The following is a 26,621-nucleotide window of genomic DNA, read 5'->3' as shown; positions in this document are numbered from 1 at the left end:
AAATGTGAAATGTATGTGAAAGTGAAAAATAGTTTGCACTCAGGGTGTGAGGTTGGTGCAGATGTAGACAGATGACTATCAGACTATCATTACTGATGCACTCATGTTAAAGCAGGTTTTATTTTTGTAGTTTGTTGAGTTGGAGCTGACGTTTCACAAGCTCTTCATATGTACTGTTTGCACTTACAGTACTTGAGTAAATGTACTTCTACTACGTTCTGGTTCATGGGGAGTCGTGACCTCAGCAAACTGCATCTACTTCAGCCTCAAGGAGCTCTAATCAGCGAACGTGGCTGAAAACACCTGTGTCGATGTGCACACAGTTAACACACACACACACACAGGCTGTTCGATGACAGAAGTTCCTCTGAAAGGTGAGCAGTTTCAGTAGTTTTCCACCCAACACGTTAGTTGTGTATTACAGTGTATAATATTTAGTGCCAGACCAGAAGAACTCCATTTATGAGGCGGGGGCATATTTCAAGGTCATATTCAGCAGCATTTGTTGTGTTTATTTATACAATAAATACAAGCAGACGTTTAGGAAACGTTTTAAAGAATCATATCACGTATTTAAACTACGTGGCATCACCGAATAACTGAACAAAGCAAATACCCAGTGTGTTGGAGACTGTTCCTGTCTTAAAGCATGGCGGCAGTGAGCAGTAAAGGTGCTGTCGGTCGCTCCGGTAACGACTTCATTCACTAACCCGTCTGACAGCAGCAGCAGCAGCTCTTGCGTCATATTTCCGCGCCACATGCGATGCAGCCGTGGAGGACATCGAGCATGGGACACCTTGGCGGTTTCTTTCTGCTGGTCTTCCCTCTAACCTGCCGTCTTATCTGGGGTAACGTGCTTCAATTCCTTGTGCATGTGTGTGACATTAAAGAGCGATTTGTTTGTTAGTTAGTTAGTTTGTTTGTGTTTTAATGGCGGGACGAAGTGAGTGTCAGTCGGGCAGACCGCCTGTCGCTTTGAATGAGGTCTATTTACAATCAAGTCGATGCAGAAATGTTTTTTTGTGTTAGTAAGAGACCGCCAAGTTGTTTACAGTCTGAACCCCTGACAAGATCATTTTCAGATTTGGACAAAAATGTATTTAACGTTTGTTTCATTTTTAGTTTTTTTTTTTTTTCCGGTTTCGTAATCTAAAATGTGGTGGAGCACGAGTGATGAGCGCAAAACTGCAGAGAAAATGTTTATTTTGTCCATTTATGGAATAACTTCAGACTTAACCCAATAGACTTTATGCCACCACGTGACACATAAGGGTGTAGTTCTCAAAATAAGACTGAAAATATCAAAAAAATCTCATTATTTTGATGCTAATTTGTTTCTGTTGTTTAGCACATGCCCCCTTTTTAGGTTGTTTATTGACATTATTTGTTGTAAAGTACAAGCTGTGGTGATCTTTGCCTCAGATATGTAATTACTTTGTTGTCCTTTGCTTCAGGTGCTGCAGGTCACTCTCTGCCCGCCTGCCACGAGCAGCTGCAGTTCAGGTGCAGCGATGGCTCGTGCATCCCGAGACTGAGTGTGTGTGATGGACACACAGACTGTGAGGACAGATCAGATGAGCAGCGTTGTGGTGAGTGTATATTCAACAACGTGATGCCATCCCAAACCATGAACACACACAGGGACACCGGTTTGATGTTCTTGACAAGGAAAGGGAAGATTATTTAGGTAGCACATCAACAATAAGGCAAAGTGCTTTACATAAATACATTAAAAGGCAGGCAGGAGTGTATAGATAGGATTTAAAAGGAGTAAAATAAAACAGAAGCACTTTCCTCTTTAGTTAAGAGGTAGATGATAAACCGATGGTTGGATTGTTTTGACAATAATAAAGGTAAATGTTCTACTGACACCATTCATTCGTCATATACAGGTGAAGCTAGAACCAAGATGTCTGATAATATGGTGCAGTAACATGAGTACTAAACTCTCCAGAACACGCTCACGGCTAAGTTCACACTGGCTGCAGACTGGAGGTCAAAGGTGGTTATCTGGGATTTAGCAGTTAGTTTCTGCTTTATCGGTGGCATCACCAGCACAAATGGTATCAAGTCTAATAAAGTCTAACAGGTTCAGTCTAATTGTTGTGCTGTGCCCTTTTACCTGCACTTACCTGGAGTCTTAGCTGATAAGAAATTACTTTAAAGCAGGGTTATGTTTAGTCCTGCTGACTGTTTCAAAGCAGAACTTGACATATTTTGCCATAAACTCACAAAGCCTTGATTGTACACTAATGTCAATAAATCTTGATACACAGTAATGCAAATTTTTATCTTAACTCATTGACCTTGGGCATACAGCATGTTGATCTACTTTCTTTCATTTCTGTGTTGCAAAGATATCTAATTTTCTTGCACTGTGTGGGGAAAATACCGCTGCAGATTTCATTTTATAATCCCGTTTAAATCATTAGAGACGTTGATATTGTATAATCCCAATTCCTGTGGGATTGGTGTTGGATTTGGTGTTCAGTATGAACCTCATGCTCAACAGTGTTTGCAAAGAAAAACTCTGCAGGAGAAAGGCCTCAATGTGGCCGGCGGTGTTAAACACAAACATTGCTGTTGTGAGGAATGCCAGTAGGCATGAATAATGGCAGTGTTGCCTCGAGGTAGAGAGGCTTAGGCCTGAAAGTCAGTGGTTTGAATGCCGGCCAGGAAAATGTCGAACACAAGCAATGCCTCCTTTCTCCAACTCAGAAGAAAGACATACCAAAGCAATGTCAGTCATATTTATCTGTGTAGTCACACCATGTCTTACACAGGCGTGTCCCCCTGATGGAGTGGACACATTGGTGGCGTTGTAGACCTGAGGAAGCTGTGGGCAGCCAGTATGGTGATGTGTACTGTGATGCTGTAAATTTATCAGCCATGTCATGATACTGTGGCAGCTTTGGCTTCAGTAATTATGGGTTTAATAGGCAATTATGCAAAACAGTCCTGACAATATTGGATTTTTATATAATCTTGATTTTATCCATACATTTATCCATTGAGCTTCTAGAGCAGGGGTGGGCAAACTGTTCCACAAAGGGCCGCTGTGGCTGCAGGTTTTCTTTCCAACCAATCAAGAGCTCACAGTTTGACCGATCAGCTGTCTGAAGAGTGAGATCAATTGATTGAATGAGTCAAGTCTGGTGTGCTGCTGCTTGGTTGGAAAGAAGACCTGCAGCCACAGCGGCCCTTTGTGGAACAGTTTGCCCACCCCTGTTCTAGAGAGTATACCATAATCATATATATTCTATATATTACATGTAGTTTTCTTCTTGTTCCAACCGTTGAATGTAAGTGGAGGGTTGTTCCCAGATTCATTGCTGAATGTGTAAAGTTTCTCTGTGCTGATTTTAAGAGGTGGGCCTACAAGCACGATTTGTGACATCACAAATAGTTTGTAAGCCAATCCTGGTCCAGTATTCAACTTAGGCAAGTGTGATGTGGAGACCTGTTAATTTTAGTGGTGTGAAAAAACATGTCACCAACACCTGAAACACTCCTGTAGGAGCCATTCTTCATTAATGTTTTGTGCAAATACCTTATTTAACCACAAGGGTGTAGCATATTTCTGTTTCTGTTTAATTGGTAACTGCCCAGAAGCAGGTGAATGAAAGAAGGTATAAATCAGTAAAAGTTAGATGGTGGGAGGGAAGCACAACAGTTCCTACCAGCATCCAGAGGACAGCCAGTGTTTTTTAGCTTCAGTTCACATCAGCTTTCATGGTATTGTTCTGTTTTTGTGGTGTTTGTCTTTTTTTTGTTGCAATAAATGGGAACCAAAGGAGAACAGCTTTGCAAAGTACTTTGTTTTACCTGGAATCGAGTTAAGTTCAGTCCTCAACCCACCATTATAAGACTAATTAAGTTGATTTTTTTGGATAGTCACCATAGCTCTGTTTGTTCAAGCCATTCAGATCCAAAGTGAAGCATTTAGAGACTCTTAAAGGCTGCACACATTGTTTAACTGTGACTCTCACTCTTCACAGGCCACCTGTGGTGTAAGAAAGATGAATTTGCCTGCCGCAGCAGACGCTGCATATCTCGTCATTTCCTTTGCGATGGCGTGGACAACTGTGGAGACGGGAGTGACGAGGCTGCCTGCCAGAACTGCACCACCTTCTCCTGCGGGCCGCCTGACACCTGCCTGCCCGCGAAAAAGCTGTGCGATGGCCGAACTGACTGCGAAGACGGGCGGGACGAGTCGCGGGAGCTGTGCGGTTTGTCTCGGCCACATCCTCAGACTTCTCCCACGTGTACGGCGTCTGAGTTTCAGTGTGGAGACGGGCGATGCATCCGCCAGACCTGGAGGTGTGACAACTCAACAGACTGCTCTGATGGCAGCGACGAGGACAACTGTGGTGAGTGATAATGTCTTCAGAAGCAGAAGAGGATCAGCTGTGTAAGGATCGTACAAAAGCAGACGTCCCTGTCCACATACCTCTGTGTTAGTTCCATTCTGGGAAATATTACAGACATTTTAGATGACACTGTGCTTTCAACCATGTGGCAACAGTTCGGGGAATGCTTGCATTTAGTTTCATTTTGACAATGCTGCCGTGCACAAAACCAAGTCCATAATTACTTGGTTTTCTCATTTTTTTCCTATTCATATGGGCAACAATATACACAACAGTGTAATGACTTGACAATATGACCACACAATGAGAAAACAAGAAAAAAAAAAATTCAGAGTAATGTATAAGCGTTGCACTCGGTTGTACACATGAAAGTGAGTAGCTGTGCGACGAATGAGAAGAAGCTTTCGTACTGTCTCACCTCTGCAAACGCTGTGTGAAGTGGGTGTGAATGTCAGATTGTTGGTTCTGAAAAGTGTGAAAAATCATTAAGACACTGCCTCCGTAGCCCCTTTGTGATGTCTGTCAACGCATCCTGACACCTTCAGTGATGCCGAGGCTGACTGAGAACAAATACCTGCAGACAGGTTCTCAAATCCACTGAAGTTATAGCAGCGAAATAATGCCTGTTGTATGAAACAGCCACTGTTTTAGGGGTGCCCACATTTTGGACTTTGTTGCTGATGTTCTACCAGCCAGCCAGCAGAGGGCAGTATAGGACTGCTCCATACTGCAGGACTCTGCGTCCTCTCCTAGTGGCCTGCAGGAAATGCATCAATAACAGCAGTAAATGATGATGAACTGGTCATTGGTTGGAAGAAAATATTGCTCTGAAACACAGTCTGACTTAAAACTGAGCTCTGACAGCCAAAAGTCTCCACTGGTGACAAGTCATTCTTCATTGAGTCCAGAATTACTCATTCAAAGACAACTGTAGTTTGAGCATCGTTAGTGAAGATCGCCACAGACAGATTAGATGTGAGGATTTTTCTTAATAGTGACAAGGTAGCACAGCAGTCTTACAGCAGAATAATGAATAACGAAGAAAAATGCAGCTCTTGTTGCAGCTTCTAGGAGGTGATGATTTGCTGTTTTTTTTTTCTCTGTTTTACACCATTATAGATTATTTTTGTGTTAAACAAGAGATTTGCTGATGTCACCATTGACTCCATAACAGCCATCAGACTAATCAATAATGAAAATCAGTGCACAAGTGTCATATAGCTTTGCTTTGCTTTTCACTGTTTCTGTATGTCACCGTATGACATCCTTGTGAACAATCTGTACCGTGGTAATTCAGGGCTGGGAGGCCGATCGAAGCCCTGTGCCCTTTCACTGTGTCACCTGGCTCGGATGTCGTCCAGCATTAGTCTAATTTGTTACTCATCCTTATCAACAAAAGGAACTCAGTGTGTAAAAAGCATTAACAAACCACACACATATCCTTATTCAAAGTATGAATTAGCTTGTGGTGAAGCTCAACATTTTCAGTTTGTTTGGAAGCTGTGTTTTGAGTGTATCACATTTCCACAAGTGTTTTTATCCTGATTATTCACACATCTGATACTGAAAGGATGTCCTCATTTTATGGTATCGATGCTTTCTTAAATTTGAAATGTACTGTAGGTTGTTCTTTGGTTCCTTTCAGAAGTCTGCTGGTTAAACTAAATGTTCATGGTGGCTGAGCCCAAAACAGGACACTCTTAAACAAAACGTGACATTTTGACATTTCCCTGCTGGATGGATTGGCACAAAATTTGGTTCACACATTCACCTATCATGCATACTTAATGGGCTTATTTTCTTTTTAGCAAATTGAGTCTTTTCTTCTCCCTTGTGTTTGGCCATTGTTCTTTTGGCTGCAGTGGTCTAGAGCAAGGCATGTGAGTTGAAAGGGACAGCATTCAGCATCAATGATCAGTTCCCCAGAGAAATGAAACGCTGCACCCTGTTTTCCCCTTTCTAATTATGCCCATGGGGGTCCATCCCAAAGGACTGCTCAGGCAGCACTCATAGCGCAATTATTAAATTAAAATTAAACTGAGACTCCGGTCATCGGCTCACAAAAGTACCACACTGCTTAATCGTCTCAGCTTTAGCCTTCTGACATGTTAAATTCAGAGCTGAATGGATAAACCACATATTTTCTGCATTTTCATATAACTAAAGTGTTGCTATACTACTAAAAAAAATGTTCCAAAACAAACATACGGTCATAGATCCAGGTGGTTAATGTGTTGTTAATGGACTCGTAAAACCATAGCCAACCTTTATGGGCCCAGTGATGACGATCCACGTTTCTTTCACACGTGGAGCACGTACTGTATGCGTGATGGAGTTCTCTGACTCAACTCAAGTGGTTGTTCTGCACAGGTCACCAAACAAAGCAACTTGACATTTGTCATTCAAGCAAACAGCCGCGTACTTCCTTTTATGAAACTACTGATGATACAATGTTTGTTTTTTGCAGATCAGGACGAGTGTAAGGTCAATAATGGAGGCTGTTCTCACCGATGTGTGGACCAGCCGATGGGTTTTGTCTGCGCCTGCCCCGACAACATGAGGCTGGTCAGGGACAGCCAGTGTGAGGGTGAGCGGCTCCCTGACGGAGCAGCTTGGTTCCTGCTGACTGCTGCTCGGTTATTTGTGTCACCAGCTGTAAAGAATTGTCCTGTTGCATCGCTCAACATGGCCTTATTATATCTCATAGAGGATTGTAGGGTTAGTTTTGAAAGGGATAGTTCATTTTTGGGGGGAGAAAATGCTAAAACTTACACCATTTTTGCTATTGAGTAACATGAGTTGCGCTTTTTTTTTAACACGTGCCTGTGCTGTTTCCTTGAAACTCCTTTTCAAGTAGCTGTTCTTTCATCTAGAGGTGGACACGTGTCTGGAGAGAGACGTGTGCGATCAGTTGTGTGTCGACATGAATGGCAGCCTCAGCTGCGACTGCCACGAGGACTACCAGATGAATCCAACAACCAGAGAATGCACGGCCAAAGGTGAGGGATGATGATCAGTGCTCCTCCTAACCAGCCACTGACGACATAAAAGATCAAGATGGTTTTGTGCTCCACAACAATCCTGGGCTTTCCCATTCATATCATATCATTTCAGCCATATTGTCAATTTGGCCACAGACACAAATGAAATAAATAATGCTTAAGCTGCCCAAACACCAACCTCACATTAGCTTGACAGTCCAACTCCAATTTCTGCAAACTGCAAATTCTACTGGGTAAAACACCTGTCCAGCTAATGATTAACAAGCAAGCTAAATTTGGTCTGCAGTCAAACCATCAAAGTAGCTGTGAGTTTCTCATCATTAATCACCACCTAACTGTGACTGAATGAGTTAGTATTTCTCCCACCGAGCTCAGTCAGACAGATCCTGACATATCACATGTCATTATCAGTGTCGTTACTGCAGTCGATGACCACCACTCATTGACCTTTGTTTTGTGATGAGGTGCCTTGGTTTGTTTTCCCTGAAGCTTTTATTTAATAATAGTGTAATAATTTCCTTTCCCGCTGAAAGAAACCTTGCAAACTAGTGCCGTAACACAATGCTGTTTAGACCTAAAAATAATGGCATATTTTAACCATGTGTCTACATTCATCTAGTAATAAAATATGTCTGAACCCCACCATCAAAACGAAATAAGTACATGAAAAAGTAAGCCTAAACTGAGCTTAAATAAGAGCCGTTAGTGGTCCCAGTGGAACCTGAAGGTGGAAATGGAATGCATGAGGTTAGTGGAAAATATAAGTCAGAATTGCATTGAGCCGTATGACGTGTTTTTTTTTGAGAGTCTAGACGTTGTGTGTATAATGAGAGGAGGCCCAAATAAATTTAAAGTTGGTCTGAAGTGTGAAAAATGAGAAAGCTCACGGGGACACTTTTATGTTGCTCTGCTGTCAAAACTCTAATGAAGTCTGAATCTTCTCCAGAATGCACTGAACAGGAGGCGGAGTACAGCCTGGACAGGTCTCTTCTACCATTTACCTGTCCCAGACAGGTTTTTCAGGACAAGCATCCTTGAATTGGCACAGAATCTGTCCCCGCGCTCGCCAGGACGTGTCTACTTTGAGCTGTTCTGAGATCTTGACCGTGTTGCGAGCTGGCTCAGATGCAACAGTTACAACAGTTTTCAAACATATTTGATTCTGTTGGAACCAAAAACCAGATGACACACACAGTTATTGTTATTGTGTGTTTTTATTAGATATATGAGTATCAGTCCAGTCATGGATCTCTCACAATGGAGACGAACAAATAAAAAAAAATTGCATAAGAACTCACTAGAATGCATGCCTGCTAATGATATTTGTTCGGCAGTAGTGGCATGTGGCAATTTTTTTATACTTAGTCATGAAGTGCAGACTGGTCCCACCTTAATAAACTTTGACTTATTTGCACTGTGAAAGAGTGTGACTGTACAAGCAAATTAGCACAAGTTATTACAGTATGACGACCTTTGCATTGTATTAGTGAATATTTACAGCCGGGTTGGGTTGGGTTGTTTTTTTTTTTCTTTTGGATTCAGTGCTGATATGATGCCTGAGATTGGTGCAGATGCCAAAACATGGACCTTATCACAGCTTTAATTGAGTGTGATGCTGTATATTCACGTCCGTTGAAGTGTTAAAATAAACAGTGGTGATGACAGCTGCTTTTAGTTTCCAGTTGACAATGGTGTACCTTATTGCCACTCAGCATAGATGATGTTCCTCTTCTTGTAGAGAAAGAGCACAAAGTAAACAACTTTTAATTTCATTGGTGTGTCTGTGTATTTTCAGGGGAGGAGGCTAGGCTGGTTTTCACCTCTTCAAAAGGAATGAGGTGGATAAGCACCACTGGCACTGAATACAGGGAGCCAGCTCCACATTTACCAGGACCGGGGCCAGTGGCGGCCTTGGCCTCTAACCGAACACTGTACTGGGCCCGGCAAGGACGAGGCTCCATATACAGGTAACAGAGTGGAGCTGGAGCTGCTTCGACCACCACACACTGCTCTGTATTAGCTTCCAAAGCTGAGGCTGAGACAACTCCTGTCAAAAGCACAACCTGTGATCCATATTTAAGCAAATGGATAACCCCATCCATCCATTTCCTACATTTATCTGGCTCTGTGACAGCAGGGATAAGCAAAATAACCCAGACATCCCCTTCCCTGCTTTCACACAGCTTTTTATCACGTACAATACCTGACACCAAAATTACCCACAATGCAACCTGACTACCATCAGTTCAGTTGGAGAGTCGGGTTCATTGTGCTAATAGAGTGCTAACAGTGGAGTGGCCTGCAGAGGTCTCTCACTCAGGTCTTCAGATGACTTGATTTCATGCTGCTCCATCTGGAGCGGCAAAAGATCTTCTGTGACTTTTTCCACATATGCAGTCAAACTCCCCAAGACCCGTAAACAGACTTATGTGCAAAATTGGTGGAGTTCCCCAATGAGGGTGAGCGCAGCCACTGTGAAAAACTCAAAGAGTGACTGTAAGAAGTTTGCAGTTTTCGTAGTGCAGCATGGTGGCTGTGGTCAGTTTGTATGCGTGCTACTTACGGTGGGTTCCAGTAGCGTGATGTTTGTCATGCATCAAAATAATCATAGAAACGTCTTGAACCACACGCGCTTCTTACCTGTTCATCTGTAAGCTCAGTATGTTGCAAGTCCCTTTCATTTTGACAGCTTTTGTTTCAGTCATTACGAATAACCCAGTTGAGCTCATTAGCAGTGTGTCACTTTGTACACATTAAGCAATGTTCTATCATTATTACAATTATTTATACGGCTACAAATTCAAGACTTAGAATTTCCCGTTGTTTTAAATTTCACTTCAAACTAAACAGTAGAAGATCAAACATTTCACTCCTCCCTCTTTTATTCCTGGCAATGTTCTCAGTGTATAAAAAGCTTTCAGAAAGTGTATCTATCTGATCTTTTAATCTGTTTGAGCCCGTACACACAAAGAAACGGAAACTTCTTGTTCTTTGTACCTTATTGTACCACTTATGTGTAGCTGCTAATTGTTCAACAATAAGAATTTATATGGTGGATGGTGATATTTAATCCTGTACGTGAAACCCCATCCTCACTGAATCTGCACACAATGTTTCTTGTGAACATGAAGGCTTTTAACACTTTAACCAACAAGTTCATCTTACAAAAGTACCCGACAGGAAGTTGAGGTTGAGCTTGTACACATCAAGATGAGAAAAGAAGGCTGTTGTTTGCCTGTCGTGAGAAGCGAAGTGAACGTCATACTGTAGATGAATGCAAAGCAACAGAAGATGAATCACTGACAGCAGTGTCATGTCGGGATCTCGTTTGTCCTGATTTTGAATTTGTGACATTTTACAAACTAAAAAAAAGCCCCACACTGTTCTACCAAAGACAAAAACAGAGGCTCATTCATGCAAGTGTTGGACAAGTTTGAATTTTGACCTGATCATGCTGCAGGATGAAAAGTCAGAGGATTACCCAAATTACTACAATTCATGCTTAGAGACTCATGAATGTATGAAGCAAATTTCATGGCAATCCATCTAACAGTTGAGATATTTCACTCAAATCCCAAAATGTGAAAGTCAAGGTGACACTAGAGGAAAAATCTGAGGATTACCAAAGTCTTTGGGCTTCATCCTCTGTGGACCATGAATATCTTTACATAATATGTCAGACCGATCCAGCAAGTAAGTGCTGAGTCATTTCAGTCTGGACCGAAGTGGTGGACTGACCACGTGCCACGAACATGGCTAATAACAAACATGGAGGACTGTAGTTTATTGGGTCGCTTTCTGCTTGAGTCTACAGTCACAATTAGAGGCGATGAATGAACCCACTGAAGGACGTGGTTGTGCCTGTCACGGTGAGGATGTGGATGGATTGGGTAGAACAGAACTTTGAATAAATGCCATATTTGTTTCATTTATTATGTATGTTCTTTTCGCCCCTGGATGTTTATCAGGGTCTCCATGGATGGAAAGCAGCAGGGTTCAGTGTTGCTGCTGAAAGTTCAAGGTTCAGTGTCAGGCCTGGCTGTGGACTGGATCCACCAGCTCCTCTACTGGACCAGTATGGAGAGTGGTTCTATCAATATTGGCCTGCTGGACGGTTCGGCTCAGCGTCCGCTTATCACAGGACTGGACAGACCTTCTGCAGTGGCTGTGGATCCTCTCCAAGGGTAGGAGGGCCGCAGCATTTACTATTCATTTAAGTTAATACTTAAAAGCATGAAGGATGTTTACTGTACTCAAGTCAGAAGAATTATTAAAAGCTTTATCTGTGATGACATGTTCTTCAAATTCCAGATGATGTTTGTCTGCAGGTTCTTTTGAACTAACACAACATCACTTACGGTGCAGTGAGAGGTGGTTAAACACAAGATTTTAATCATGTATTTACCCAGGGATGGGAAATGTAGCACATAGCAATTCATTCGTACATTAACAGATGGCAGATAAACGATAAAGGGAGCTGTGTTGGGTTCCTTCATATATATTGCTTGATAAAAATGTGTCCAGTGACGTGGGTTTAGGTTAGCTTAGGCGCACCTTACTCTTTATATGCCTGTTTTTTCAGTCTTAAAACAGTATTTGTTTGCCAACTCGGAGGGAAAAGCAGTCTGAATAACTTTTCCCTTAGATTTTTAAAGCATAGAGCCTCTGCCAGCCAATAAAAATGATAAGGTATATGTAGTGCGTTTTGTAGAAACAGGTGCAATACGGTCTGCTTCACAAAAACGAAAAATAGACACAAAAAGACATTCAAGAAATCTGAACTTTAAAAAAAACCTTTAGATAGATTTTTCATGAGCTTCTTCTTTTTTCTCAGGCTGCTCTTCTGGGCTCAGTGTGGCAGCACCGCAAACATTGAGAGAGCTAGCTTGGACGGTGAGGACAGGATGAAACTGGTCACGCACTTAATACGCCACCCCGTCGCCCTCTCTCTGGGTATGCTCTGAAATTTTACTGAAACTTTTATTTGTTCACTGAGTTTTGGGTTGGGATTGGGATTTTCATAGTCAAATCTATGTAAATTGCATAGAGAAGTTCAAAGAAGGGTAAAGCCCCACAGCTTCCCCATCAGCACAGGAGCAATATATGTGTGTGTTTCTATATGCACTTCCAGGGCTGATTGCCACCGCAGTTCAGTTGAATATGTCTACAAGTTCCTCAGTGCTGCAGGTCATGGTGCGAGTCTTGTTTTTCTAGATATGCCTCGCCAGCTGCTGTACTGGGTTGACCAGGGAATGAAAAGCATCTCCAGAGTAACTCTAGAGGGACGTCACCGTAAAACCGTGGTGGAGTCTAACGGTTATCTGGACCGGCCCTTTGGACTGGCTGTGTTTGAGGTAAAACAAGCATATTACAGACCCATGATGGCTTTCGCCCAGTGCATCTTGGGACAGGCTGGAGAATTAACGTAACTGCATGTGTGGTCCATGCAAGTGTTAAAGCACAAAAAGAGGATGCTGAAACATTTAAAGATGGGATGAATCTCACCTGCCGCAAGCCAGGCCTGCAAGTGATGGTGAATGAAACTACTGTTTACCTTAAAGATTATCTTCTTATATTAAATGAAAGGGGACGATATGACATCCCTTGTGGTGGTAAAATCTGTCTGATGAAGATCCTTGTAACAAAGCGTCATTAATACATTTTCTTGATTCTAAGTGGAAAGCAGAGTGTTCTGTTGTGGTGACCCGTGGTCTTCATCTATGCACCTGTCCATCAACAGGGGTGCAAAAGTGGTGCTCCTTTTAAAATATAGAATATAAAAACTGGTTTCCACACAGCACCTTTTACTCAGCCTTCAACTGATAATAAACATAATTAAACAGTTCTGCTAAGTCTGTCCTTTCTGTTTCAGGGTTTTGTATATTGGAGTGAAGAAGTGACACACTCCATCTGCCGAGCCAACAAACACAACGGCAGGAACCTCCAGGTGCTGCTGTCAAACGCCACCTCGGTGGGTGGCGTGGCCATCATTCAGCCTGTTCTTCAGCCAAACGGTATGACCGGTCAGAGGAATTAAACATATACTGTATGTCTCAGATTTTATGGTGATTTTGCTAAAGGGTGAAAAGTTCTGTTTTTGTACAACCCTGATTCCAAGCAAGCTTGGACGCCATGTTAAAAAATAAAAAACAGAACTGTGTTTACTGACAATAGTTTTACAAAGTGTCCCTGAGCTCATGTCGTAATATCCTTTATACAGTCATGTGTTCACAAAGCGGTGAACCTCGCTCCATCCTTGCTTGTGAACGACTGAGTCTTTCCAGGATGCCCCTTTCATACCCAATCATGATACTCTCACGTGTTACCATTGAACCTGTTTACCTGTTGAATGTTCCAAACAGGTGTTTCTGGACCATTCCACATCTTTCCCAGCCTTTAGCTGCTCCTGTCCCAACTTGCTTGAAATGTGTTGCATTAAGTTCAGTATAAGCAGATATTTAGAAAAATCGATGAAGCTCAGGTAAAACATCAAATATATTGTCTTGATACTGTATATGGCAAGAAAAGTTTAGCAAATGATCAGATTCTGTTTTATTGATGCTTTACACAGCATCCCAACTTTTTTTGGAATCAGGGTTGTTGAGTCTATATCCTTTGACTCACAGTAATGTCACCTCATGCTCATGCTGATTCCTTTCAAATGATGGTACATCTGCCTGGTTCTTAGGGCCATCTGTGTGCGGACATTCCAGGACGGTGTGCCAGCACGAGTGCGTTGTTGACCTGCTGTCTGCGAGTCCAGAGTTTAGCTGTGCTCCTGCAGAAACAGGACAAAACAAATCTCAAGAAATTCCGACCATATCTCGCACAGTCCCTGCATCAAATTTATCTGATCCTACATTTGCTGGAATCCTCTCTCTCATCAGTAAGAATCTCCTCTTCTTTTTCTTTTTTAACATTTAGTCAAAACAAATCCTCACCACATTAGTGAAAAACCTCCTGTGCTCATCGGTTTTTAGTGTTCTCACCAGAACGCACCACCGATCAAAATAGCCACTCTCCTGTCACACAGGGTGGGTCGACACAAGTCTGGCAATAAAGTTCAGTTCACACTTTGGCAACTGAGAATTTGGCAGCGGTGCAGATTTGCTGTAAAGATTACTCCTCATCACATATTGACAGTAAAAGATAAATATTGATGTGAGTTTGTCCTTCAAACTCCCTTCACTTACAGTTAGAGCCGTTTCCCAACACGAGCTTGAAATGATCTACTGCAAGATTGAGGATATAAATGTGATCTCACTGTACTCTGAGGTCGTCATGCTCACTCCCTGCGTAGTCATAAACATGCCACAGGCAGCATCTGTCACTGCATTTACACTGGTACAGAGCTTTGGAGCTATTGGTTCCTCATGCAGATTTATAAAGAATTCAGGCTCGTACAGACTCCTAAAAAAAAAAAAAAAAAAAATAGAAGAAGAGACGCAGTGTGAAGAAGTGCTTTTTGTGTTGCTAATTTTAACAGTTCACTAAATAAGACATGCAGTGAAATGTTGATATTTTCATTTCTATATATATATATATATATATATAATATAAATAATATACATGTTTTCTTCTTGGTTTTGCAAGTTTATTCAGTCACAACAGCCACCTGTTTGTTTGCCCACTCAGAGGAGGTGAGGGGTGGAACAAAGTTGATGTCAACTTCTTAACCTCCGTCATGTCTGCAGAGGCTCCAGAAAATGATTCAGTGTGTGTGTGTGTGTGTGTGTGTGTGTGTGTGTGTGTGTGTGTGTGTGTGTGTGTGTGTGTGTGTGTGTGTGTGTGTGTGTGTGTGTGTGTGTGTGTGTGTGTGTGTGTGTGTGTGTGTGTGTGTGTGTGTGTGTGTGTGTGTGTGTGTGTTTTCCAGTGTTTCTCAGTATACTGCTGGTGGGAATGGCTCTGTGGTGGTGGAGAGAGGAGTTCAGGCCGGCCACGTCTCTCACAGAGCAGAGCTTCTCCCTCAAAGAGTCCCAGGACCCGCTCATCATCCAGGGGCCACGCATGGATTCAAACACATGTACCGTCAAGGCAAGAGAAGTCTGTGCACACATACACACAGTTCCCTTCACTCACCCTCAGAGAGGAAATATCATTCGTTCATGCATGTGTGTACACTTGAGATATAACTGTTTAAAAAGGTGTTGATTTTCCACTTCATGGTTATTTTAGAGGCTGTGCTGATGATGTGGCAAACGCTTACACGGAAAAAGCGTGACAGAAACGTTTAAAGTTGAAACAAGAAGACTTTTAAAAGTGTCTCTAAAAACACATTTTTCCCTCCATCCTCCTGAATCCTTCTGTGATCTTTGGAATTTGTGTTGGTGCAGTCATTGTTTGTGCCCCAGCGCTGAAGAACAGCTGCTGCTCATGAAGTTACAGGATCCACAGGTGTTTCCTTTTCAGGAAGTCTTGCTTTCCCCAAATTTAGGGTTAAAGGCTGCTTCATTGTGACTGTGCTGAGAGTAAGACACCAGTCCCAAAAATTTAGTTTACCAGCTTGTTTATGAAGAAATGTTTTATGGTAAAATTTATGTTTACTGCTTGCCACCACCCGTGTCACTCACTCGAACCACAAAACCTACATTTCAGGGTTGATGTGATGCCTGTGGTTCAGCAAGCAAATGCCACAGCTGCAGATTGTGAAAGCCTGAGAAATTTGATCATCAGACTATAAAACAGCTCAGGCTGTGGCTTCTCAATGAAGTAATCATTTACAAACTCTCCACCAAAACACGGCAGAAATTAAATGAAACAGCAGACAACGTCTAAAAATTCTCTGAATATTTCAGTAAAAACATGCTGCAGTCAGGACGAGGAATCAGCAAACAGTTCAGAAGTTTTATTCTGGACCAAAGTGGTAGGTCACATTTTTCTTCTTCTTTCAGAACATCTGAAGTTACACTAAATATCAGATCATTTAAAAATCGCTGTTCTGACTTTTCTCACTGAAGCTCAGATGCCACGATGGCGGCCACATTTGTAGATGCAAATGAAATCAAGAACACTGTAGAAATAATCCAAACAAAAGTTTCTATGGTGATACACAAACTTAGCACAAAGTGTAAAGGAAACAAAGGTGTCCCACAAACCCAGAAACTGCTGAGCGAGATAAGTTTTTATCAACACGTTCTTTGTAATGCTGATTCCCAGGAACCTGAGACTGCTCACACGTCACAGCCGACACCCAGGACAGAGCAGTGCACATATTTGGACACATGTCCATGAGAAAACACTTGGTTAAACGGTTAGCATCGTCGCCTCACAGCAGAATTTCTGGGGTTGAAATTCACAACTGTTAGGGGTGTTGGTTCACTTATTTTGCGCTGAAGTGAGGCGGTTGATAGTTTTCTCCCTGTGTCTGCACTGGCTTCCTCTTAGTGCTCTAGTTTCCTCCCTCAGTCCTAACACATGCAGGTTAAGTTGATTTAAGACTTACCCAGACACTGCTGTGACCCGCTGTGAGCTGCTACACATCTCTGCAAGTCTGCACAGGATAAGCAGGCACTCTGTAGATAACGGATGGACACATGATTGCAAGACCATCTCCACAATGACCATCCAGCTACGTCCTCACAATTTCAAATTTCCTCTACCTTTTAACACCAGCAGCTCCATGTAATGTGCAGTGCATGAATGGTAAAATTGGCTCAGAGGCTTGGGCAGGCTCAGGTCATGTCAGTTCTCATGCATTGCTGGCATCTTTTGGTGATCCAGTCGTAACTGACCCCTACCTGCATTAACTGCTACATAACCAATCGAACTTCTAATGACTGAATATTTCAAAGGGCATCACATGTCGTTCACAGGTCATTAAAACATGACTGATTCATCAGCCAAGCCAATATTATCCACTGATTTTACGTTATTGCAGATATCAGTACAGGTGTATTTGTCAGCTGATAAGTAACAAGAACTTGCAGTACAGAAGTGCCCCAAAAGTGCTGGTATATGAAAGATAAACTGATAATAATAATAAATATTTGTATAGCACCTTTAATACAGGAATTGCAGCTCAAAGTGCATCACAAGAAACAAATCACTTGCACCAATTGGGTGCTGTACATAGACAAGACAGAATGGACATAAAAATCAATGTAAAATAAGATTCAAATAAGGATGAAAATGGAAATAAAGACGATGCATAAAACCGCACAATAAAATATTCAAATCTAGATAAAAATAGAGTTGAATCAGGACAAGAAGTCAAGTCTTCGTCTGGTGCCTCTCTGCTTTCTGTGGTTGTCAGACACACCAGAATCTTTTTCCTTCTCTACAGATACTGATTCACCACAGGTCTTGATTACACCGAAGCAGCTGCCTCAGAAAGTCTTCTCATGGGTGTAATCTCACTGTGGGTCTTATCTGCCTGTGGGGCTCAACCCAGTGTATAACAGGATGGACATGAAAACAGCTAAAAAGTGAATGTAAATTAAGATGGTATAAAGACAATGCATAAAGCCAAACAAAGGTAAAGTTAGAGTGGAATAAGGCGAATCACGCATAAAATTAAAAGAAATGCAGCAGCGTGTAAACACGAGGCAAAGCACAAATGTTTCAGGCCTGTATCAGGAAGTCATAGCTAGTGAAAGGCAAAAGTGAAGAGATCAGTTTTTAGCTTTCTTTTGAAAATATTCAGCAAGCTGCTTCCCTGTTATCTATAGGTAGAGTGTTCCAGAGTTTTGGGCCGTAATGGACAAAGGCTGCATTCCCAGTTTTCTTTCGGCTGTTGCCAGAAACCTCCAACTAATGAATAAAATATTATTACGTAGAGCTGAAGAGATAAGCAAATAATCAATTAGTCGATCAGCAGTTTCTGAACTGGGAATAACAACCTGATCACCTTTTTTACCAGGCAAATATTGGACGATTTATCTGATGTTTTAACACACAAATATAAATGTTGTACCGTCCTCAAAAATCCAGCATCAGCTGGACTGAACACAGCTTGAGCGGCTCTCTTCAGGTTAAAGACTTATGTGCAGTATGTGGACTAAGCCGGGTGTCTCTCCACTGCCAGGAAACTCTGCTTAAGCTGGACTTGGATGGTGAATGAAGAAGGAGGGACACATAAGGCCAGGTTTCACCTAGTGGCACCTCAACCCCCACATGGCCCCAGGGCCGACAGGACGACAGGACAACTAACCAGCTGATCATCCTGTGGTGTCCCAGGTTAAAATCCCTCAAGAAAAGACTCGGTGGTAAATATCAGAGTTCAGATGGGGAAAAGGCTTAAACAGCGATTTCAGTTTTGATGACGTAGCACTTTCAGCCCTGACGTCTCCAAAATTCTCCTTGGTTATTGATGAGGATGTTTGTTTGTACTCACTCTGAACGCTGAGAGCAGCAGTGAATGTCAGCATCTGATATTTCTGTTATCAGTCATTAAGTTAATCAGACTATTTCACTATTTTCTGAGATTTCAAAGACCAACCAGTCATTTGATTGAAAATCATAAGTTAGCTGCAGTCCTAATGTAGATTTTTGCAGTACCCATAACTCTACTTTTGTTGTATTATGGATGATTTTTGAACATTCAGAGATACCATGAATAATTTGACTGCATTTTTTTCTTAAGAAATGAAGTGGCCTTCCACTGGTTTGTTCTTGGCCTTTGGGATTTTCACACTCTTAATTTGTCAGTCAGGCAAATGTATTATGGCCTTGTGAATGTATGCTGCAGTTTCCTCAATGAACCGTCTGATCGGATTATGTATTGAAAGAAAAATAGTGTCCATGCACTGGATTATATGAATAGTTCATCTTGGTGAATACGCTTGAGACTTAGATGAGAAGATTGATGCCGTATCTCACATCTGTAGGGTAAATATGAAGCTGTAAGTCTCAACCTTATGGTGACACCCAGGAGGTCACTGCTTCTGCTCAAGAGAGGAGACATATGAAATAAGACTACAAAATGTTAAATTGAAGTAACAGCCAGCAGCCAGTTAGCTTAGGACAAAGGCTGGAAAAGGGGACAAAATCCACCTCCCAGCACCTCTAAAGCTCACTCACTAACATGTTATAACTGGTTTGTCTGTTGTATTTCATGGCTGGGAGTAACTTTATCAGACGAGTGACAGTGCTGGTTGCCTGACAAGATTCCAGGAAGTCATTATTACCACAAGCTGTCATTGTCACACTTGTCTTTTTTTTACAGATGAAACAAAGGAGGTGCTGTGTGTTTAGAGATGCTGGTAGAAGGGTTTTGAACAGAGCCAGGCTAGCCGTTTTCCCCATTTCCGGTATTTATGCAAAGCTAAGCTAACTCTGCTGGCTCATGTTGTCTAACTGCAAGAAAGCATATTTCCCCGGACATTGAACTATGCCTTTAAGCAAAGATCTGCTACTGCTGCTTGGAAAAAGAAAACTGAAATACAGCCCAGCTTGGCCAGAGGCAGTAATACTGTAATGCAGTTTGGTGAAGTCAGTGCCAGTAAAGAGGATTTGTTGAGCAGCAGGTTTGGTGCTCTGGTGTCTCCTGAACACTGGTGCTACGCTGGGATCAAATATGTGTTTTGTTGAGTCAAGTGTCTTTGGTTTGCTTTTGCTGTTGAGCACAGAGCCTGGTTAGTGTTGGAGTGGATGTTGGTTGATGGACCTGCCTTGTTTGAATTAATTGTTTTTGCGTTAATTCTCATTATTAACATATGCCTTTTGTACCGTTCATAATCCATCGGCCAAGTGAGAGATGATTCTGTAAGAGTGCTCGAACTGCTGAGTTGTGTATTTGGTATTTATTTTCAAGAATGGGTTTTATTTATTTTTGGGCAGAATTACAGACATTGTGTGCTGTATTTGCACCCTGGATAAAACTGTCAGATGCTGTAAATGAATCAAATAAAGTATTTTATGTTTTTCCTCCATAGTTGTGTCCATATCCTCTCTTTTCTGCCTCTGAGACTATAAAATCTCAGTGTGTCACATTGACAGAAGTCTGTGCTTCATAAACCGCTGTGTAAACGTGATTACCTGAGTAATGGTGTGTGTGTGTGTGTGTGTGTGTGTGTGTGTGTGTGTGTGTGTGTGTGTGTGTGTGTGTGTGTGTGTGTGTGTGTGTGTGTGTGTGTGTGTGTGTGTGTGTGTGTGTGTGTGTGTGTGTGTGTGTGTGTGTGTGTGTGTAAAGAGTGTAAGTAAACAGCCTGGGCCTTAATCACTTTATTGTCTAAAACTTAATGATACAGAGGATTGTCTTTGACCCATCACTGTAAGCATTTTAACAGGTGAAACATCAGGAAAGATCCTAACAAAAAGAATAAATCATCCTCTGTTTTCTGTTCTTTTCCAAAGAGCACAGTCAGTGTACCCTGTGTTGGTACATTAACCACCTGTTGACCAACCTCCATTAAGTAAACTTTGTCCTGTTTCATAAGTGACTGCTTCAACTACTCCTCAACTGATTGCCCAAACACTTAGTCTAAAATATTCTCCCTGTTGAGCATTTATGAGCAGCACATAAACATTTAAATGGTTTATACACTGATGTAGTTGTAAGAAGATAAACATGTATATAAATGTTTTTGTCAACAACCACATGTGGACATCCAGGACTGCAGGCTGGTTTATGAACAGATGTATGACAATATAAGGAAACAGTGGTAATAATATAAAATAAGTTGTTGGAAAAGTTCTAATTGTTAATAACTACTGTACAATGATAAACATTTTAAAATGTCCTTGGATCTGCTTACAGCTACATTATAGTCAGTTATCAACTATTAGATGTTTGCATACCTTTGCTATGCTAAATAGGTGAACTTAATGCAAGGTGTTAGTTAAATGGTAGGTTATAAAACGAGACGATAACATCTGAAGTAAATTCTTTCACCGCACATTTCTCCCTGGGACTGACTGCAGCAGATCAGTTATAAGCCAGCGGTTCAAGGCCGTTCAAAATGAAATAATAAGAGTGACTAATGGGGAGGATTTGTGCAAAATGGATTCTTCCTGTTAAAAGCCTTGCAGTAGTGTTTTGTATTAGCTGAAGTCAGCAGATATTTTGACTGCTGTGAATAGAATAAGACCAAGAGTCTATAGGCATGCTCGTGCCGCTGTGAAGCCAAGCTTTGCCACATTTGAGCCAAATGCTAACACCTCTTACTTTACTCTGTAGGTATGCTAACATTACAATTCACTCTGTATTAAATTCTATGGCAATACATCCAGCTGATATTGAGGTATTTCACAGAATAAGTACAAATTTTGGTGGCACTACAGGAAGTCACAAAGTCACCAGAGTCATTAGTATTCATCCTCTGGGCACCATGAATATCTGTACAAAATGTCATCTTAATCCATCTAGTAGCATCGTGATTATACTGTAAGATTGGTTTGTAAATACATATAGAACGTTTTTACTGAATCGGATGGTACTGCCAAAGAACCAAACCGTTATTTATCTAGCCCATGTAGTAATATCCTTTGTTTGACCACGTTGGTTTTTAATGCAGTGCTGCCTGAGGGATTGAAGGTCACAGGCAGTCATGGTTGGCGTCAGCCTCGCTCTTTTCTCCAGACTAAATAAATTAGAATAATGCTTAAACACCCTAAATAAATAAATAAACAAACCTTACAGGCCTGTAAAACTACACTGGCCATAAATTGAGCAATGCTAGAAAAAAGTGGCTTGAACCTGCATAACTGCCCATGCCTGCTTTATGTTAATGCACAGATATGTGATATTATGGATTTAAAACCAAATGACAACCGACAGCGAAACATCGCAAAGCTTATAAGAAGTGATTTATTTTTACATGATTCTGCATCTGTGACCACTCCATGCTTCCCCTTTAAGACTAAAATTAGTTTTCTCGGTAGTGATGAAAGAAGATATAATCAAGTCATTTAAAAAAGGAGCAAGAAGAAAACAGCCAACTCAACATAAGGACTGGCCCCTTTTCTCGTCACTTCAAAATCCTTAAATCAACTTTGTTTCCTAATCCCACCTCCCTCCTATATTTACAACTGCTTAAGGAAACCTGGAAAGGCACCAATGAGATTAAATGGATGACATCCCTGCTGCTTGCCCTTGATCTCCTCCTCTGATGAATCAAATGCCGATGTGTTGTCTTCATAATAACAGTCAGAGAGGGGAATCTCTTCCTCTCCCTGTGACTCTGTAGACAAAAATCTCAGCCACAAGTGAGCCAGAAAAACAGGAAGAGCTGCTATTCGCTGGGATATCAGTTCCTGCAGGACCAGACACATGCTTTCTGATGGCTCAGCAGGATAGTGTGTGTTGCTAGAATCATTTTCCTGGAGTGTTTCCTGTTATGCTTTTTTTCCTTTTTCTTCTGTTTAATCGGCTTCCCGCCTTGAACAGCAGTTGCTATGGCGTCAGAGAATATCCAGCTGCAGAGATGTTTGCAAAACCGCCGCTCCACTGTCAACTGTCTGCCAAAGGGTGTAGAGGACAACAAAACTTTCCCATTTTCTCAGGAGAAAACAGTCAAAGCATGGAGATCTCTGGAGAATCTGGACAGTCCTGGTGGCAAAACAGAGTGCCCCAAAGCAGAGGACAGGCCAGAAGGACAACACAGCATCAACGTTAATGTAGGGGGCAAAGTGTTTCATATCCCCAAACAGTGTGTCGTTAAATATCCTCAAACCCGGATCGGCTCATTGGCCCTGTGCAGAGACCGAGCAAAACTCCTCAAGCTGTGCGACGACTACTCTGTGCGGAAGAACGAGTTCTTCTTTGACCGTGACCCTGCCTTCTTCCACCACATCTTCCATTTCTACACAAGCGGGGTGCTGTGGATCGTGCGGGAAATGTGCCCCATCAACTTTGAGGAGGAGGTCGCATACTGGGGTCTGAGCCTAAAGGACACCCAGCTCTGCTGCTGGATGGTGTTCGAGGAGAAGGTCGATGAGGTGAAGGACAACCTGAAGGTGGACAGGGAGCTGATGGCTGAGATCGAGGTGAAGTATGACGACGAGTGTTTCAAGGACATGGCTTTTGGGGACATTCGGAAGACTTTGTGGAACCTTGTGGAGAATCCATACTCTTCAACTCTGGCGAAGGCTTTCAGTGTGCTCTCCAACCTGTTAGTGCTCTTCTCCATTCTCGCAATGACTCTGAACACTGTGGAGGAACTCCAAAAGTATAAGATTAAAGACAAAACACACATGGAGTGGGTGGAGGTCATCACCATTGTCTTCTTCACCTTTGAATATTTAATTCGCCTTGTCACCACTCCTAACATCATAATGTTTTTAAAGAGTGGACTCAATTTTGTGGACATGATAGCAGTCATGCCTTATTTTATCCAGATCGTCTTTCAGTTCTTTGCTGATGCTGAGGACATGAATGCACAGGAGGACCTCAGGGCCATTGCACAGGTCAGCAAGCTCAGCCACGTTCTCAAAGTCATCAAGCTGCTGCGGATCTTTCGGATTTTGAAGCTGGCTCGACACTCCACTGGCATGAGAGCGTTTGGATTCACTTTACGGCAGTGTTACCAACAGGCCTCTTGCATTTTCCTCTTCATTGCGATGGGGATCTTCACTTTCTCTGCTCTTCTTCATTCAGCCGAGAGGGAAACTGAGGGATCTCCTATCAGCAGTATCCCATATGCCTGGTGGTGGGCTGCAGTGAGTATCAGTGGTCAAATCCCCAAGCTAACTCACAAACATCTGCCCCTCACCTGTCTTCTTCCTTTGTATAAACCTGCTTTAGAAGACAAAGATCACAGCAATACTACTGCAAAGAAAAGGAAACTAATGAGAAAGTAATGTTCTGTTTTTTTTTCCAACCTGACACCAGAGCAGCCTGTTTGACTGGTTCCATTGTCTGCTTTCAGCTGCAGAAGTTAGTTGGTTGAGAGGAAAACCAGCTAGGGTGGCACGGTGGCGCAGCAGGTAGTGCGCGTGCCTCACAGCAAGAAGCTCGCCGTTTCGATTCCCGGGTCAGGCGGGGCCTTTCTGTGTAAAGTTTGCATGTTCTTCCCGTGCATGCGTGGGTTCTCTCCGGACACTCCGGCTTCCTCCCACAGACCAAAAACATGCTCATTAGGTTGATTGGTGACTCTAAAATTGTCCTTAGGTGTGAGTGTGAGCATGAATGGTTGTCTGTGTGTATATGTTGCCCTGCAATCAGCTGGTGAAAGGTCCAGGGTGTACCCCGCCTCTCGCCCATTGACAGCTGGGATAGGCTCCAGCCCCCCCGCAACCCCGAAAAGGGACAGTTGGGTATAGACAATGGATGGATGGAAAACCAGCTAAAGTGATTACTTAATGAAAATTTAATCCACCTGCTTTGATAAATCATCGGGTGCAAAAGTCTGAGACTTTATTTATCTGTCTGGATGAACTACAGTAGAAATAGTCTTTGCCTTGCTCAAGAGCACTTCAAGATGAATCTAACACCTAAAACACACAATTTATGTAACTGGTTATGCTATCAGTGCTTTAAATAGTGCCCTACAGCAATGACAAAAACTGTGTATTTCTCAGTACAACTCCTTGTAATGGTCAGTGTTCCTGAGTGGGAAGCCAGTGAGGGATCTGGACCCTGTTTCACTGAATTTGCTATGTACAAGCTGCCATTTGCAACATGAAATCAAATCTTGCTGCGTTCATTCTGACAAACTTGCACATGTAAATTATATCTTCCTGTTCTAATTTCTTTTTCATTGCATGATGACAAATAGATCTCTGCACTTTAGTAGTACAATCTGTAACCAGGGCAAATTAGACAAATTTAGACTATATCAGGAGCATGGAAATGTAATCATTGACCTAACCCAAGACTGTGTCTCTATCCTCCCTTCTCTTGCTGTCTAGTCAAGATTTATTGGAGTGGAGATTCATTTATCACAATAACTTTAAATTACCCAAGCCAGTTTGCATGTTTGTCATTACAGGAGGCTGTTTGTTAGTAAATCCTGCTGTTCCTTGTGAAAAGCAGCTAAAAATCAGCTATGTGAAGCTGCTTGAATCACTTGCTTGGATTTTAACCTCCAGCATTGAAATGACAGCAAAACATTAGCTCATTTGAAACTTGCAGCTGGCTTCTTTCCATGCTGTGTGAGGCACTGGCAGGCATGTTGTGAGCACCAGCTGGAGGCAGAGAGGCTATGTTAAGACCTGAGAACAGACATGTCTTCTTCTGTCACTCTCTGATTCGGTGGGTTCAGATGAGAGTTGCGATCTGGTTGTTTGGAGTGCAGTCTCAGAAAGCTCTGGACTTGATTTGCTTCCTGCACTAAACAATTGATAAGATCCAGCATTTCAACTAGAAAGTGTCAGCTTGTACTCATCATGAAGAATCATTGTAGTGAAGAAAATGTTAATGAACACCGAATAATAAGGAACTGTTCACCTTTCTCTCTTAGGTCAGTATCTCCACTGTGGGCTATGGGGATGTGGTTCCTGTAACTACCGTGGGCCGCCTTGTGGCTTTTGGCTGCATCTCATTTGGAATCATCCTCAACGGCATGCCGATCTCTTTCCTCTTTAACAAGTTCTCTGATTACTATGCCAAGCTAAAAGCCCAAGAGTACAACACTACCTTGGTGCAGCGGCGCTTTCAGCTAAAGAAGCGCCTCCGACGCAAAATGGACATGTGTTTTCATCCCGCACAGGACGACAATGCAACAGACAACCACTGTGAATCTTAAAATGATTATGGGTCGTCAGTGTGAGGGTGTTGCTTGGTAAACTTGAAACTGAGTCTTCATGCATGACAGTGTGTAAGATACAAAGTAGGAATATCAGACACTCATTAATTGCTAACTAACTGGTTAATTTTGAGTGGAAGAGCATGCTGGACTGCATCTGCCAGTCAGCACTGATGCAGGCACAACCTCGTTTACCAAAAAAGTTGGGACAAAAATGTAAAAAGAATAGCACAAAAACAACACATCAAATGGTAAAACTGAGAAATTTCATTGCTTTTGAAAATTCTATCCTCATTCAGAATTTTAATACCAGCAACACATTTCAAAAAAGTTGGGACAGCAGCAACAAAAGCCTGGAAAGGTTGTGAAATGCTGAAAACAAACAGCTGGTGAAACCTCTCACAGTTAATTAGGTTAACTGGCAACAGGTGAGTCACATGGTTGGCTATAAAAAGAGCCTCTCAGAGAGGCTGAGCCTGTCTGAAGTGAAGATGGGGAGGGGTTCACCACTCTGTGACAGACTGTGATGGGAAACTGAATTTGGGGATTTCATTGTCTGCAGTACATAATGTCATTAAAAGATTCAGAGATCTCTGTCCATCAGGGACAAGGGTGAAAAACAACAC

The 26,621-nt window shown here is 42.2% G+C and overlaps 2 protein-coding genes across 2 annotated transcripts; both read left to right on the top strand.

The window, feature by feature from the left end:
• Positions 1 to 744: 744 nt before the first annotated feature.
• LOC139330734 (low-density lipoprotein receptor-related protein 8-like) lies at positions 745 to 20,242 on the top strand. Its single transcript, XM_070961818.1, has 13 exons — positions 745 to 848; positions 1,455 to 1,589; positions 3,999 to 4,370; positions 6,838 to 6,957; positions 7,244 to 7,369; positions 9,168 to 9,339; positions 11,341 to 11,556; positions 12,207 to 12,325; positions 12,587 to 12,726; positions 13,245 to 13,386; positions 14,061 to 14,258; positions 15,246 to 15,406; positions 18,396 to 20,242. Exons 1-13 carry the CDS (start codon positions 764 to 766, stop codon positions 18,429 to 18,431), a joined length of 2,022 nt encoding a protein of 673 aa, XP_070817919.1. The 5' UTR covers positions 745 to 763; the 3' UTR covers positions 18,432 to 20,242.
• A 2,202-nt stretch (positions 20,243 to 22,444) lies between these two features.
• Positions 22,445 to 26,206, top strand: LOC139330332 (potassium voltage-gated channel subfamily V member 2-like). The gene is made up of 2 exons (XM_070961180.1): positions 22,445 to 23,968; positions 25,711 to 26,206. Exons 1-2 carry the CDS (start codon positions 22,706 to 22,708, stop codon positions 25,993 to 25,995), a joined length of 1,548 nt encoding a protein of 515 aa, XP_070817281.1. The 5' UTR covers positions 22,445 to 22,705; the 3' UTR covers positions 25,996 to 26,206.
• Positions 26,207 to 26,621: the final 415 nt, after the last annotated feature.

The sequence above is a fragment of the Chaetodon trifascialis genome, chromosome 4 (assembly GCF_039877785.1).
Source record: "Chaetodon trifascialis isolate fChaTrf1 chromosome 4, fChaTrf1.hap1, whole genome shotgun sequence".
NCBI classification, from domain to species: Eukaryota; Metazoa; Chordata; class Actinopteri; order Chaetodontiformes; family Chaetodontidae; genus Chaetodon; species Chaetodon trifascialis.
The sequence above is the reverse complement of the archived record's forward strand: the minus strand, read 5'-3'. Positions and strand labels throughout refer to the sequence as shown.